Genomic DNA, 15,246 nt, shown 5'->3' with positions numbered 1-15,246 from the left:
TGTTCATGATTCATTGTTGGTTTGGATCCTTGAGGAAAAACTGCTACTTCATCCTTGAACTTGTTTACGTAACCGCTTATTTATAATTTTGTTTTTAATTCAATATCTCTGCACACAAGGTGTTACCCACAATACTTATGAAGGTTTTTTTTGCCAATGCCAAGACTTTTGATAATGATTTCCGTTGTTATTGGCACAAAAGGAACAACTTTTGTAGAAATCATCTTGGATTCTAGCTCAGATTAGAATATTAATCCACTTAAAACCTACAAAGGGATAAAACTTTAAACACGTAGTCAAGGGATATTGGGAGTAACCTTAGTTGCGTTTCCAACTACAATTTCATCCAAATCAATTGAGCTAACGATAAGATATCGCGTTTTCAAAGATTGCGTTTGCTTCAAATTTGACAACAAATTTCTCGGGTTTTAACTTACAGCAATTGCCAAAAATTAGAATATGCTTTTTTGCCTAAAATATAAGTGGAAGCTGGTAGAAAAATCCGAAAAATAGATTGCAATGGAACTTGAAACTTACTTAATGTCAATATTTCATAATTTTGATGTCACAATTGCCAATCGCAACTTTCATCAAGCTTAATCTGGAATTTTGACAAAATTCTGTTGACATTCAATAAAAACATTGCTAGTACGTAAAAAAAATCTTGCAAAAAGTGACAAATTTGAAAATTAAACTCTCACATATATCTTTTGAATAGTACTTTAGGAACATCGTAGAATAGTGCAGCTTTTGGCACTTAACAAAAAATGAAAGGCAATTTTACATGTTTTGGAACTTTTAAGTGACATTATTTTGCTACTTTTAGCTTTTAAAAAAAATCTTAAGGAAAATGGAAAAATGCTATTTCTTGTCGTTTTATTGAAAAAGACAATATTATGCCTTGGAAATAACTGGACACATAGTTAAGCCACTTTTCGATCTTTTAAGGTGTAAAACGCAACTTTCAACTTGTAATAACTAAGTGTCTGCTAAATAGAAGGTTATGAAATTTTAAATCAATACACAAACAATAAATCTTCATTTTTTAAACAAATTTATTTATTTATTAAATAAATCTATTTTTTATCATATCATTTTGCAAGATCATTCCAGCAAAAAATTGCTTGAAAATGATTTTTTTATGAATTACAACGTAAATGCTACTTTTCCTCATTAAATGTGTCTAATGCATCTTTGACACATTGATTGAATAAGGCACAAACCTACTCGTACATACGAGGCAATAAGTGAGTCTCTCCATCACAATCGTTTTCCATTTTCTTGCATTATTTTCTATAAAGGAAATGCATTGAGACTTGCATATACGAAAAACGAACCCTCTGCATTCAATGTTAACTTGTATTCTCTGTGGTTCTATCTCCTTTGAATAAAACACAAACAAAGAAACCATCAGATTGTAATGGTATCTGGATGGATGCACACATCGCTCCAGCGAAATCCTGGTCTCATTCATCAGCTTAGGTTAATATCTTTCCAATCCTGAATGGATTCATAATCGTTATACGACGTATGAACGTCCACAGTGGCAATAGTTCGTATTATAATTGGCCAGACATACGGACAACGGTTGTTCAGCATTCATTCCAAGATGGATCATATCTGGAATGCTCCGTTCCCACATCCCAGACATTGAACCAATGGGCTCGATCGGATGACTGTGCCTAAAAAAAGTTGTCCAAACCGACCTTGTCACCCTCACATGCTAGCTTTCCGAAAGACAAACATCATCTTAAGCACGTCCAATTCTCTCTTGCAGAAATCTCAACCTTTCGACCTTTAGGTGCTGATCTCTCCAACCTCGAACCTTGTGGCGCTCATCGGATAAGAAGAAATGGCCCTTGACCCTTTAAGACCAGTTAATGCCTCGAACATCCCATTCATTTGCATCTCAGGCAAGTCTTCCTAGAATCTTTGTCTCGGAGAGCGAGGAAACACAATATTCCGAATATGGAGACAATGAAACCCTTGGGTTAATTTGCTCTCCCAAGTTCTCCATCTCTGTATATCTCTGTGTCTCGTAGAGAGTGGATTCGTGAGTAGCTATGACTACGGATGCCCACAGACTCCAGTGATACCAATTTGGAAAGGTGGCCTCAGAACGAAGCACCTACCTACAACATCCTCACAGTAGTCCTCCATGCATGGAAGGGCCGCTCGTTTGTGGCCTCATCTGGTGATAGTGGTGAAGGTGATGGTGCTGTTGTGCGTCTTACCTGTGTGAATTCCTCACCCCGCGCTGGAATGAAGTCTCATAGGTGTGAGCGATCCTTGGGAACCGCAATTCTCATTAGCAGAACTCGAACATCAATCTTCGCGTATTGCGAGGTGAAGGTCTTTGACATATTTATGTGGTTGTCAAGGCTCAGACCAAGCACACTCGAAACGGAACAGGAGGACTCGAGATGAGTGCGTGTGCGTGTGTGTGTGGGTGTGTATATGTGAGCAAGTGGGTGCGTGTGTGTGTATGTGTGTGTGTGTGTGTGTGTGTGTGTGTGTGTGTGTGTGTCTGTGAGGTCGTCTGTGGCGGCATTGATAAATAACTGCTCACCAAGGTGTAACTCACTCTGATTGCCGAGTGGCTCCTTCTAGTCCTGTGACACATTGCTCAACGTGAGGCCATTGCTGTCTCATTGCCAGTCAGTGGGATAAAAAAGGGAACACACTGGATCACCTCTGATATTATTTACTTGAAGGCCGTGAGCAAATATCTAGCGTTGTATGAATCGCTCATGTGAATCTAGGCACTAGTGGAAAGAGTCTTCAAGACAACAAGTTCAACAAATCGTCCATCCCCGTGTTCCATTTTCCAGACTGACGCTCAGACATCAAGGCTTTTTTGGAACAAGGCTTCAGTGAGGGCTGTGTGTGCCCAGTGGGTGTGTCTCAAGCCCTAACAAGACGAGGGATCAGTGAGGAGGAACGAGGCTTGATCAATTTCGGCAGCCTGTCATGACGGGAAGAGTTATGTGTTTTGTCGACTTGGATGACACTTCCCAGGCCCATGTGTTTTGATCGAGGATGAACTGCTTGGGGTAGAGTGGGTTTCGGGCACACAAGACATGGGTCCACATGATAGTAGTATCGGGTGGAATTTGATTTACACCTCCTTAGTCTGGACGCAGAGGCCTCCTGCATCCTTCCCATCGTATGTACGTTCATGATTCGAGGTTAGATAAGCGAAAGCCTCGATCTTGACTCGGTCTCCCCAGCAATTCGGTAAATGTAATGTGAGCTTCCAGCGAGGACGGCGACAACAACAACAAGCACCCACAATTACCGCCCCTCCCCCCCTTACCTCAGAGAACTGGGAACACACTCGCATATATCCACAGAGGAGATCAACCCATTGAATGAGACATGAGTGGAATATAATGACCACAAAATCAACAGAATCTATTGGCTTGACTCTTGTTGGCACCAGCTCCCACAAGGGAGGAAGTGCGGGCAAAAGGAGGACCAAAAAGATAACGACAAATAGTGGGGAACGGACACAAAATGGACCCGAGCCAGGAAACAGACGGAAGGGAATCATCTCACACACGGACTCCAACATCGACAACAACGACGATGTAGAAGCGGACGAGGACGAGTTTGGATCCGGGTCTCAACTCAAGGCTCATTATGGCAAACGCGTGGCTCCCTCAGAGCTGAGGACGAGGCAGCGGTATGAGGACCAGGAATCGCACTCGAATGAATTTCAAATCAATTCCGACCCACTTTTCCCAATGGGAGGTGGCTTCGATGATCGAGTGGAAAATACCGAGCTTATGATGCTCAATGAAGTGAACGGCAGGAATCTGAACTTCACCGAGAGTGAGCGAACCTTGTCAAAAGAGGCCAGCAAATCAGGTTCGAACGTGGACGTGATAGTTCCATTTCTTGAGGAGAAGAATGCCGCTCTTCAGATGAACAATGGATCCGAGTTGGATGATGGTGCTTGGGTTACATTGGGCGGTGGGAGTGGGGATGTTACTGGGGACCTCTTTGTGGAGGAGAATTGGATGGCACAGCATGACTACGAGGACGACTCCCTGAAGTCGGTCTCGATCGACATGGATGAAAACCTGTACGAGCAATCCGTCCCCTCGGATAATATCGTGTATGTTCGGGCCGAAGTTGAGGTCCACGAGGTTCCCAAAGAACTCCAGGCCGTCAAAAGGCCTTGGAACCACAAGCCCTGGCTCACTCGGGTCCCTTCGAATACACCCATTTCTGAACCCGCTTCACTGCCAAGTGCCTCTGTTCTGAACAAGAAATCTGTGATAAGAGATCTGGATCGAATCTCAACCCTCCAGAGCCTCGATGAAGGCCTGGTTTGCTCCCCACCGCTGATTGCTTATCAAAGTCAGCAGAACTACAGACCCTCGTTCATTTTCAACGTGAGTGATGAGTCGTTCGATTGTGATAATCCTGGACTCGCTTTGTTAGAAGACTCCAATGCCTTGAGCGACTTCTCGGGACAAATTTCCTCTCCTCTCTCACTTCATCCGTCCTTGATGATTGCTCATCTGCCCCCATCAACATCCAATTCCTCTTCCGTATGCCAACGTCACCCTCAAATCTTTGCTCAGAATTTGTCACCGGTCTTATCTCGACGGAGACATCTCCAATCCAATCATCAGAGGCAGAGCGTGTGCTCGGATACCTCTCAGGTATCCAATCATTCCATGAGAAGTGATCTGTCCTCCATCCTCGCTCCCGACCGGGAACAGGCCTTGGGAGAGAAGATCCGCGGGATTGTGTCCAAATTTCGTCGGCGAGCCACTTTGGTCAAAAAGCGATTGGAGTTCCCACCCACTCCTGACCATTCCTCGGAAGACGATGAGGACCCGGGTCACCATGATAACCAGATTGTCCATGATACTAGCTCCAACCCCAACCTGATTGAGAAGAAGCCCAAGAAGGAGCTGGATGTTTCAAAGGACGAGAACAACGATTTGAGCCGACTCCGGACCATAGCATTACAACGCATGGTCTATGAGGACTTCAATGCCTCGTTATATGCCTCCAAGTCCACTGTTGACTTTGGCTGGTATGATGAGTGGTCATGGCATAAACTTGGGAAGAAAGTTGAGTTCATCGATCCCCGCGGGTACATTAACATATTTTGGCTGGCCCTTCAAGCCCTAGTGTTTTTGTATAACGCTTGGGTAATCCCGTTACGGTTTTTCTTTCCTTTCGTCCAGTCCCCGGATAATTTGTTTATGTGGCTGTTTTGCGACTATTGTGGTGATTTGGTCTACCTCCTGGACCTCTTGGTCTTCAAGCGCCGTTTACTGTACATGGAGAATGGATTCTGGGTGAAAGACCGTCGACGCCTCACCATCCATTATGTAACTAAAGGCTCTTTTCGTTTTGATTTGTTGGCACTAATGCCCACCGACATTCTTTACCTTTGGTTCGGCCTCCACTATACAATCGTTCGGATCCCGCGGCTAATCAAGGTAATTGCCTTCTGGGAGTTCATCTACCGTCTGGACGCAGTCATGGCCAAGCCTTACATCCTCCGCATCGTCAAGACTGTCAACTACATGCTTTATCTCATTCATCTCAATGCCTGTGCCTACTATGCCATTTCGGATTGGGAAGGGATCGGGAGCAACACCTTCGTGTACAACGGTCAGGGAAGTGCATACATTCGATGCTTCTACTTTGCTACAAAAACTGCCACATCCATTGGAAAGAACAAGAAGCCGACGAACATCTCCGAGATCCTCTTTATGACAGCCTCTTGGCTGATGGGAGTATTTGTCTTTGCTATTCTCATTGGAGACATTCGAGATATTGTGAGCAATGCACGCAAGAGTGCTTCCAGTTTCCAGAAGCAAATGGATGCTGTGGTGGATTACATGAATCGAAACAAAGTGAACAAAGAGGTGCAGGGAAGGGTGAAAATGTGGATGCATTACACGTGGGAGCTCCAGAAGAGCTTTGATGAGGCCAAAGTGCTGGAATTCCTACCTCTTAAAACGCGAACAGACATCGCGATGCGAGTGCATTATCCCACCTTGGTCAAGGTCAAGCTCTTCCGAAACTGCGAACCGGGCTTGCTCAAGGACTTGGTCATCAAACTCAGGCCAGTCATCTATCTACCCGGCGACCATATCTGCCGGAAAGACGACATTGGCACCGAGATGTTCATCGTTCAATCGGGCCAGGTCCACGTGCTCGGTGGCATTGATGGTCGGGTGCTTTGTACTTTAGGGGAAGGCTCAGTCTTTGGGGAAATCGCCTTACTGGGAGTGGGTGGGATGAATAAGAGAACAGCCAATGTGATCTCGGTGGGCTTCTCGAATCTGTTTGTGCTTCAAAAGGCCGACTTGGAAGCGGTCCTTCAAGACTATCCGGATGCGAAGCAAATCCTAAATGCTAGAGCGAGAAAGCTAATGAAGGAGAATGAACAACGCATTCGCAGAGAGGAGGCCTCACTTCGTCGGAAAAACGCCGTGGCCGATGACGAAGTGATTTTCCCACTTCAATCCGGTAAAAGGGAACCAGCTCTGATTGGAACGGTTCTCAAGGCACTGCCAGAGACCTCCTTAGCATCTGCACTTCTCCGACGAGGCTCCAAAGCGTCCCAAGGCACTCGAAGCCGAACTGTGAGTGTTGACTTTGGCAGACCAGGTCACTTGGGAAGCAGTGTCCGTGGCAATGCCCAGCTCATGTTGGGACCCGGAATAAGGTCTTGGTCCTTGGATCAGCGGGAAGAAATGACCCCGCGCAACTTCTCATCCATTCTGTCAGAAGTGCTGGGTGCGGAGAATCCATCATATCTGGAGCCTTCCGAGGACCCCGTTGGTAAGAGGCCAAAGACCGGGTGGGTCAGTTTGGATCAGCGCGACCACACACAGCCTCGGTCCAAAGAACTGAAGGGATGTAGTAGATACCGTGATACAAATTCGAGGGTCTCGGAGGAAGTGGATAAAATTTCCATCCAAAGCTTCCAAACCGTGCAGTCTGTGGAACGAGCAACGACTACCACAAATTTGATGGCGTCAGCTAAGCTGGATTTAGAGTCTATTGATTTAGTGAAAGGGGCAAATGAAATGAAGCGAGAGCCAAAATGCTGACAATGGCCTTTTATCGTTCTATGGTTGGAACCACGGAGCGATAAAAGAGAAATTTATCATGCAGGCCAACGATATCGTCTAATTAATCGGGTATTCAAGGTCGCTCACTCATCATCCGGAATTAGTGGGTTAATAGACGACAAACGACTAGCGCCACGTGACCTGCTGGCAATGAAAAGAAGGACCCAATTGCTCTTCAGCTTGAACGACGACGACGACGACGACTTCATTTTGCGAACAACACACATGAAAGAAAAGCGCCAGACGGTTGCTGTGTTCTTTCTTTTATTGGCTTTTTGTACTTTGTCAAAATAATGTTTCTTTGTCTGACCATAACTCTTCTTGCTTCTTTCCTCGTAGTGGTTCATGTAGTACGTTATTGCGAACCAGTTTACAATATACACAGATATACTGTATGTACGTTGGAGGTCCTCCGGTCCTTTTGGGAGCCAATCAGGCATAGATTTGGGTTTAACAAGCAGATATGTTTTGACCGGTGGCAATCAGACTGTGAAAAGATGCCCCTGTGGGCAAGTAACGGAGTTACCCTTCTCAACTTTGACTCCAAGGCATTCATCGTCGTCATCGTGTGATAAAGCGCTGAACTATGATATCTTCTGTGGACCTCGTGACCCAATCAATGTTGTATTTGTGCCATGAATGGTTTTCTGGCGTCTCTTCCTCATCCTTCTCTTCTGCCCGACGATATCTGTGAATCTGGTGGTCACTCATATCTTTTCCATTATGGATCATCCTTAGTGTGGTAACTTTTGTGTGGCCTTTCTCAAAGCTGTTTAGAATATTGTCACAAGCTCCTTGCGTGTCCTATCTTCATCAGACGTCCAGAGGAAACTCCATCCCAGGGAACAAGAAACTCGAAATTAGAGCAACATTTTCCTCCGCTCCTTCCGCAAGAAATCTCGAGTGAGTCTATCTACACAACGTGTTTGTATGGCAAACAGAAGTTCCTCATGATTGGCCTGTGGTGGCCTTGTTAGCGGTAGTTGGATTTGGGGCAGGTCCTGGAGGAGAGAAAGAGACTAGTGTGAGTTATTATGCTCTCCTTCCAACGAGGTAGGAACCTCCTTTAATGGGGTTTTAACAAGCGTTCAAGAGGTCTTATTCAGGGCTTTTTGCTTGGAGTGGCCTTGACTCGTGATGATGATCCAATACCCCCCCCCCCTTTCACATAGAGGATGTCTTTTCCAATGCAAAGCCAGATGAGCGAAAGCGATAGGAGGAGAAGGAACCATGTGTGTGGTACTTGTAATGCAAACCAGAGTCAATATGATAAGAACAATGGGATGTTCTTAAGATCGTCATCAGAGCCCGACAGCTTCCCATTTCCGGCTTGATTTTTTTTTTACCAGCAGAGGAACGATTCCGAACAGACAAAGCAGTTTTGAAGCCCCTACTACACTCACCTGAAGAGGGATGTCCAAATTGGATTGTTGAACTTCCTTAAGGGGCAAATAGGCTTCGCCCAAGAAAATCCCTTCACCCATCACGCCTCGATCCTTGATTGTTAAATGAAGAAATGTTGTCGAGACGTCAATGTCATCCGTCAGAACCAAATCAAAGGTCTCGTCGAATCTAAACAGAGAGAAAGAAAAAAACCCAAAATTGGATTACTTCCATCCACATTTGGTTCCCTTGGCAAGGATCAATCTTGTCATCACATCGCCCAGCGGGTGTCAGAGCAGTCAAATATAACACTGATTTGTACTTGGGAGGGGTCCTTAATTTCTCTCCATAGGATGCTCAAGAGAGAGAATTGAAAAAAAAACTTTCGCTTTGAATGGGGCAGAACTTTCCACTTGAAGAAAAGTCTTTGTTAAGGATCAACTACGGTCGTTCTAGAAGTCGAAGGAAAATATCTAATGGACTGCTTCGGCTCGTAAAGTTATGGGCCGGGTTTTACTTGACATTGGAGAATTATGGCATGTCATGGTACCGCCTTTGCGTGAGTCGAGACACTCATACACTTACAATGGGAATAAAGTCCGCTCCTGAACTCGAGTCTTGACTTTGAGGCACTCGGATTGGGGATCGGGGACCAGCTTGAGGGTGACATAAGGATTACATTGTCTGCTCGCGCCAAAGTTTTTGTGCATCATAACGTGGGCACCCTGAACGGAGAGGCGAACGGAGTCAAACTTCGTTTTGAGGTAGTCGAGTTTTGCATCTTCTGGCACGGATCCTGTCAGTCCAGACGACAAGGATCGAACCAAAGTGGCTGGCTGTTCCCGGGGGCGTTGGAAGATCACGGCATTGGAGGGCAAATGTGTGATGGGGGTCGTCGAAGCGCTAGTAGTTGCTTCAGCAGCCAAGTTTTCCAGATTGGACGAGGCGACAGGATCGTTGATTCGGCGTAAGGTAAGTATACGTGCTTTTTGAGGAACGTTGCGATAAGTGGGCAAATGGCGGTGGCCCTCCTCACGATTCGCCTCGTCCAGTTGGAGTCCATGCCCTGGAACGTCCTCAGACCATGGCCATTTCGTGGTGTTGCTCTCGGCTGTCTGGCCCTTGGAAAATTGAGGGATCGAAGGGCGATTGGAGAATGTATGTCTTCGAGGAAAAGTTGAGTAAATGTTGACCGAAGAAGAAGATGATGTGGAACAACCTGAGGATATTGATCCATGTCCCATGTGTTGGTGTTGATTCTTCCTCCTATTGGCATACAGATCGTCCTTGGATTGGAGACCCGATGAGTTTGATGACACCCCTGAGCATTCTCGAGCAATCACTTCCACTGGTTTCAAATGACGGGCATTGAGAACCTCGACCCTTAAGTGTGTGCCTTGCCACAGAGCTGCCTTGATGGAAATGCTTCCACACGGATAGCTGTTGGCTGGCAGCTCGGTTTGCTCTATGTACCTTTCACGGTAGTACGTGCGCACCAAAGTTTTCCCGTCGCTGGCATACATGCGGAGAAGTTTGGCCATTTTAATGAGACTTGGGTCATTGGGCAACGCATCCCCGTAGAAGAAATTGAGCAAGACGCGGAAAGTGTCGAAGAGAAAAGAGAAGTATGGCACCGATCGTTTCTGTCTAATAGCTTCTTCCATGATATGTGTGAGTGTGGAGGCCGAGGACAGCCAGATCACCACCAGGACTCGCTCGAAGTTGGCCAGAACGAGGCCATCCTTCAGAAATATGAGATTTTCATCCAGAAATTGTAGTATGGTGAGATGGTTGGGGCTCGAGACCTGACTGAACGAAGTCAGACTCTCATTCAAATGGGAAGTGATGGTAGGCGTCATTTGAGCCCCAAGATGATCAAACACCTGCAATACGAGAAGGAAGGGGGAGGTTATAAGTACGAGTACTTGATGCCTTCTACATCAAACATACATAATGAATAGAAGGTTCGTGGTACGCGGATATACGTAGAAGAACAGAACTCACGTGCAGTATTTGGTTCTCGACGTTCTCCACGGCATTCTTCACCATAGTTCGGACGGTACGTTTACACGCGTCCGCTACAAGACCCCCATGTAAAAGCTCAATCTTTTGAATAATTTCACCCATTCCCAGTTCCACGAGAAGGGGATTGATTGCTTGAAGCACGAACTCAATATTATTGACAGCATAACAGGCTTCTTTAGAAAAATATATCTCATTTGAGGTGGTGGACGATGACGATGGTGTGTTGTTGGCGTTTCTCCCCTCCACTTTGGCGCACATCTTCTCAGCGTAAATTACAGCTGCACGACACACATCGTCAAGGATACGGGAAATGAACACATACGCTGTCTCAGGATCAGGCCACTTTAATTGGTGCCAGAACGTCTTGATTTGTCCGAGCACGGTTCGAATGTCCACGGCCGACGAGGTATGTTTGACCAGTTCATCCACTGGACGGCAAAGGTTGTCCAACTCCACAGCCTTCAAGATCCTCTTAATGGCCTTAAAAAGAGCAATGTCCAACCATTTTGCCACTGCCCTGATGAACCATTTATGGTATTGGGACAGGCCCCCAGGGTAAGACTGCGTGTCATTAGTCCCCGTTCCTAGTTGCTTGGGACCATTGTTCACAACAAAGAGGTCGTTGATTATTGCTGAGCCCTGTTGATAAAATTGCTGTAGGGCCAAATACAGCTCAAAAAGAGAAGTACCGAGAGAAAAATCAAAATCTTCCGAAGTCAATTCGTAATCCTCGGAGAAGGACAAAGGCTTCAAGAGGTCGCATACCTCCGCTACGAGGGGCTTGGCCTTTGCACTTAGGAGCACTTCGAGGCCTCGGAAAGCAATCTCGGCATACTGAATACTCAATGACTCGTGGAACAACGCTCCGTAATCTCTTTGGCTGGTTCTGACATCGGCGATGAGCAAATGGGTCAATCTTGTCAACTTCGACATACGCTCATGGATTGTGGCTTCAAGGTTCCTTTGTTTTTTCGCCACTTTTGACTCGACGAATTGGAACCACTCGTTGGTGCTCGTTCTCAAGGCCTCCTCCACCCTAAGCACGATATCCCCTTTTGTTCTCCACCTCAAGCAATGAATCACATGAAGGCACTTCAAAATATGATCTAGCTGAACATGATATTTGGCAAATTTTCCCCCACCCAAATGGTTCCGATGGTCTCGAATAAACACCAAACATTGGGCCGTGAACGTGTCTGCTTGCTCATGGAAACCGGCCAAGAGTTTTGGGTCCACCTCACCCACTTGCAAAAACTTACGAAGCTTCTCCAAGATGGGTGTAAACACTCGATAATCCAATGGGAGGATAAAGTGAGTCTGACAATAGACGAGCCATCGGATCAAGGCCGTCTCATCTCGGGACATTTTCCCTTGAACAGCATGCTGAGCCAGAATCTGCAGGGTCTCCTTGGTGAAGGAGTCTTTCCATGAATATGGAGCTGCGTTCCGTTTGACAAGTTCGTGGGAGAGTAATATCCGTAGAAGTCTTTGATGCTCGTTGATAATGACTTGATGGGGCTTGTCCGATGTAGAGAGATGAACTTGAAGATGGATCTCGCCTCGGTTCTTTCCGCTCAATGCGACGGATGATGAATTGGAAGACAAAGAGCTCTGGAACAAATGGAACGAGGAAATGTTTCAAGAACTTGTCAGGGCCCTGGTTCTTCAAAGGTCAAAGATGCATTCTAAACATCAGTTTTCTTTCTCTCGGTGACACCAACCCGATATAAAACATAGCCCCTCCTCAATGCTAATCTTTGTGTATATCACCATGGTTTAGACAATGCGTGGCCATGTGGGATCTGAGCAATATTTGCCTTTGCTGATGTTTTGTGTATGGCACGAATTGCCAACCATGTTTATCTTGAAAATGAGTTTGGCCAAAAGAACCTCGTCACTCCTACTGTACACGCACTATAGCAGAACTGAAGTGTACTGTAGATCGAGTTTGGGTTCCTGCTGTTCATCCTTTCTCCGTTTTTCATTCGTTTAGTACCAAACATGCATCTTTTTGAGGCCAACTTTTCTTCCCCCTTTTGGTGATAGTTATGCAAGAATAAATTAGATTCCAGAACCACATCTTTCCTAGCTAGGTAACTGTAGACTCCAAAGACTCCAATGGAATTGTATTTAATGTATGTGTTTACCTAAAGACGAGACCCGGTCGTATACAAAGCCCAGGAAATGAGAGATCTAGATCACAGATTGAGAACCAGTCAAGCATGATTTGAACTCATTACTCTAATCCAACTAACTCGGTTCTCTCGGCGCTTCACTTGCTTCACCTGTTACGTACATGGTACAACGGTGAGTGTTGTACCCGAAGCAGATCTGTACTCGAGGAATATTGCATATACCCGAACCACAAGCTAATGCATCGTGAATGGAGTAGCAGAGGCACAACCACTAGTGGTACAAGTAGTAGTGCCATTATACATCTCGCAAACGACGTTGGTCTTGAATTATTTCAAATTCCTTAACAACTTGAGCGCAAAACCTCGAGGGAAAACGGCGATGCACACGTACCGGGGATTGATTTTTCAGTGCGCAGTCCTGGAGACCGATTGCAACCTTGCCTGTGTTTGCCAGTGAAAACTTTCGCTTTGGACAGATTAAGGCTTGGAATGAGATAGAAACACTTCACAACCCAACCAAGAGTGGATGGATGATTCATTCCTACCTTTGAATCCGAAGATGTCAATTTTTCCAGTGGCCACCATTTCTTGACACCACTTGCCGGGATCTCATGAATGGGAATCTCGACGCTTCCGATCAACTTGTGATTGATTTGTCGGCCCTTTTTCGAGTTCACCGTGTCCACAATGAACTGTCGGAACCCTCGGGAGTCTCGCACCTCATTGATCCGCTTGAGTTTCTCACGGAATTTCTCATCGGGATGGAAATTCCAAACGTCCACATGCAACACGAGATCCTCTCGGTCCGAGTTGTCATTCCCGAACAATTTCTCGGACGGGATCTCGATCAAGAAATGTTCGTCCCAATTCGGCTCCAGGGTCTTCACCTTACAGCCGGTATTGAAGCACTCACTGGGATTAGATTTGATGTAAAATGTGCAGAATGGGTCATTAACTCCGGATATGTCCTTGGAGGCCAGGTTTCGAGCTTCAAGCACGCTCAGATGAAGCTTGACGGATGGCTGAGGCCGGCATGAGACAATCTCGTACAGTTCCAAATGTCGCTTCGGCTCCAAATGAAAGGCTTTCCTCAAGTGTTCTACCAGGTTCCATTGATCATCTTTGTTCACGTCACAACCAATCATATGGAGCACTGAGTAGACACAATCCATGTACAACTCCTCAACGTCTTCGGTCTCGATTTCTCCAAATGGAGAAGGGTTGGGCTGAGTGATGTTCTTCGAGATCCGACGAGTCCGACTTGTTCGACTCCGAAGCGTACCTGTACTAACCGAGGATGCATCTGAAGACCCGGATGATCCGGACAAGTCCAGTTCATACAGATCTTTGAGTTGCTCACAGGATCGCTCAAAAAGCATCGTCTGCCTCCGATACAATAGGGTGATGTCCTCGAAGAATTGGTCGTCATCATCATCTCCGCCACCCTGACCTTGTTCGGTGATTCGAATACCGTGATTCCCGCCCTCTTGGAGATAGAACTGGGCGTTGTTGGCATTGAGCAAAGGATTGCTGGGAGTGAACACTTCCTTGATGTCCGATATCCCGTTCCAGAATCCTTGACTGGCCAGGGCAGTGATTGGTTTACGATTGCGACTTCTATCACCTTCAGCCCAGACCCCACCTTGCCAGGGAAAACACCCGGTCAAACAGCCCGGATTGACCTGATTTCCCATGTCTAATCTGGGCAAACTGGAGGATGTCCTCATATGGCCCAGACACTCCATGAGGAGAACGTCAAATGCTGTTGATCACTTTCGTTCGGAGTATATTAGCCGTTTACGAGTTTCGTCCACTTGCTTCACACCTCGTTAACCATTTCATTCTTGGTTTCCGTTGTCTCCTCTTATTGTCATATTTTGCGGCTTGTGAAGAAGACAAGGTAGTGGTAGGCATTGCTGAGGGGAAGAAACCACCGTCAGGAACACCAACACTCGCACAGGTTGGCTGGAAGGGCTTTCAATGCAATTAAGCCACGTTCTTGTGATTATAACGATTACCATGGATGGATGTTTGGCAACCCTCTCATCAGTTACCACCATCACATTCACCACCCATCATGGATGTCGGTCGCCTTGGCACGGTTCTCCGGGAATTAATTCCTCGTCTAATGACGGACATCCATCCTTGGCTCGGGGATGTTCGGAGGAAAATTTGTTGTTGTCAAAATGTCACGCTGATTACTCAAGTTGACGTCTCTCTCTCTCCCTCTGTTTGCTGTTTGTCTCTCATTCATTTGGCGCCCTGGATGCCGTCCAGGATAATGACAATCAACATCATTTTGAAGGTCCGATCTGAAAGGTTCAAGGAAACGTAAATAATCATTTCTCCATTCCAATTCACTCCAATTCCTTCCTCCATTTCCCAAGGAAAGAGAAATCACTCGAGCATGTTAAAGAAACTGTATCTTATATATTTCATCAACATGCGTCAGCTGGCAGCTGGCGAATTGAATTGACCAACGACCGACTTCAATCTCTTTTCAATTGAACTCGGTCCTTTTTCCATGGTTTCATAAAGATTTGCAGCAAAGAAATGTCCCCCTTCCGCTCTCCCCTTTATCAAGTCCCCCC

At 46.0% G+C, this 15,246-nt stretch overlaps 2 protein-coding genes across 2 annotated transcripts; one reads left to right on the top strand and one right to left on the bottom strand.

Moving 5' to 3' along the window:
- Positions 1 to 3,318: 3,318 nt before the first annotated feature.
- On the top strand, positions 3,319 to 7,427 carry LOC131880663 (uncharacterized). Its single transcript, XM_059227343.1, has one exon. It carries the CDS (start codon positions 3,372 to 3,374, stop codon positions 7,089 to 7,091), a length of 3,720 nt encoding a protein of 1,239 aa, XP_059083326.1. The 5' UTR covers positions 3,319 to 3,371; the 3' UTR covers positions 7,092 to 7,427.
- A 1-nt stretch (position 7,428) lies between these two features.
- LOC131880662 (protein unc-13 homolog 4B-like) lies at positions 7,429 to 14,630 on the bottom strand. The gene is made up of 5 exons (XM_059227341.1): positions 13,201 to 14,630; positions 10,500 to 12,131; positions 9,081 to 10,378; positions 8,516 to 8,684; positions 7,429 to 8,113 (listed from the first exon to the last, which is right to left on the bottom strand). Exons 1-5 carry the CDS (start codon positions 14,398 to 14,400, stop codon positions 7,973 to 7,975), a joined length of 4,440 nt encoding a protein of 1,479 aa, XP_059083324.1. The 5' UTR covers positions 14,401 to 14,630; the 3' UTR covers positions 7,429 to 7,972.
- Between the last annotated feature and the right edge of the window lie 616 nt (positions 14,631 to 15,246).

The sequence above is a fragment of the Tigriopus californicus genome, chromosome 5, assembly GCF_007210705.1.
Source record: "Tigriopus californicus strain San Diego chromosome 5, Tcal_SD_v2.1, whole genome shotgun sequence".
NCBI classification, from domain to species: domain Eukaryota; kingdom Metazoa; phylum Arthropoda; class Copepoda; order Harpacticoida; family Harpacticidae; genus Tigriopus; species Tigriopus californicus.
The sequence above is the reverse complement of the archived record's forward strand: the minus strand, read 5'-3'. Positions and strand labels throughout refer to the sequence as shown.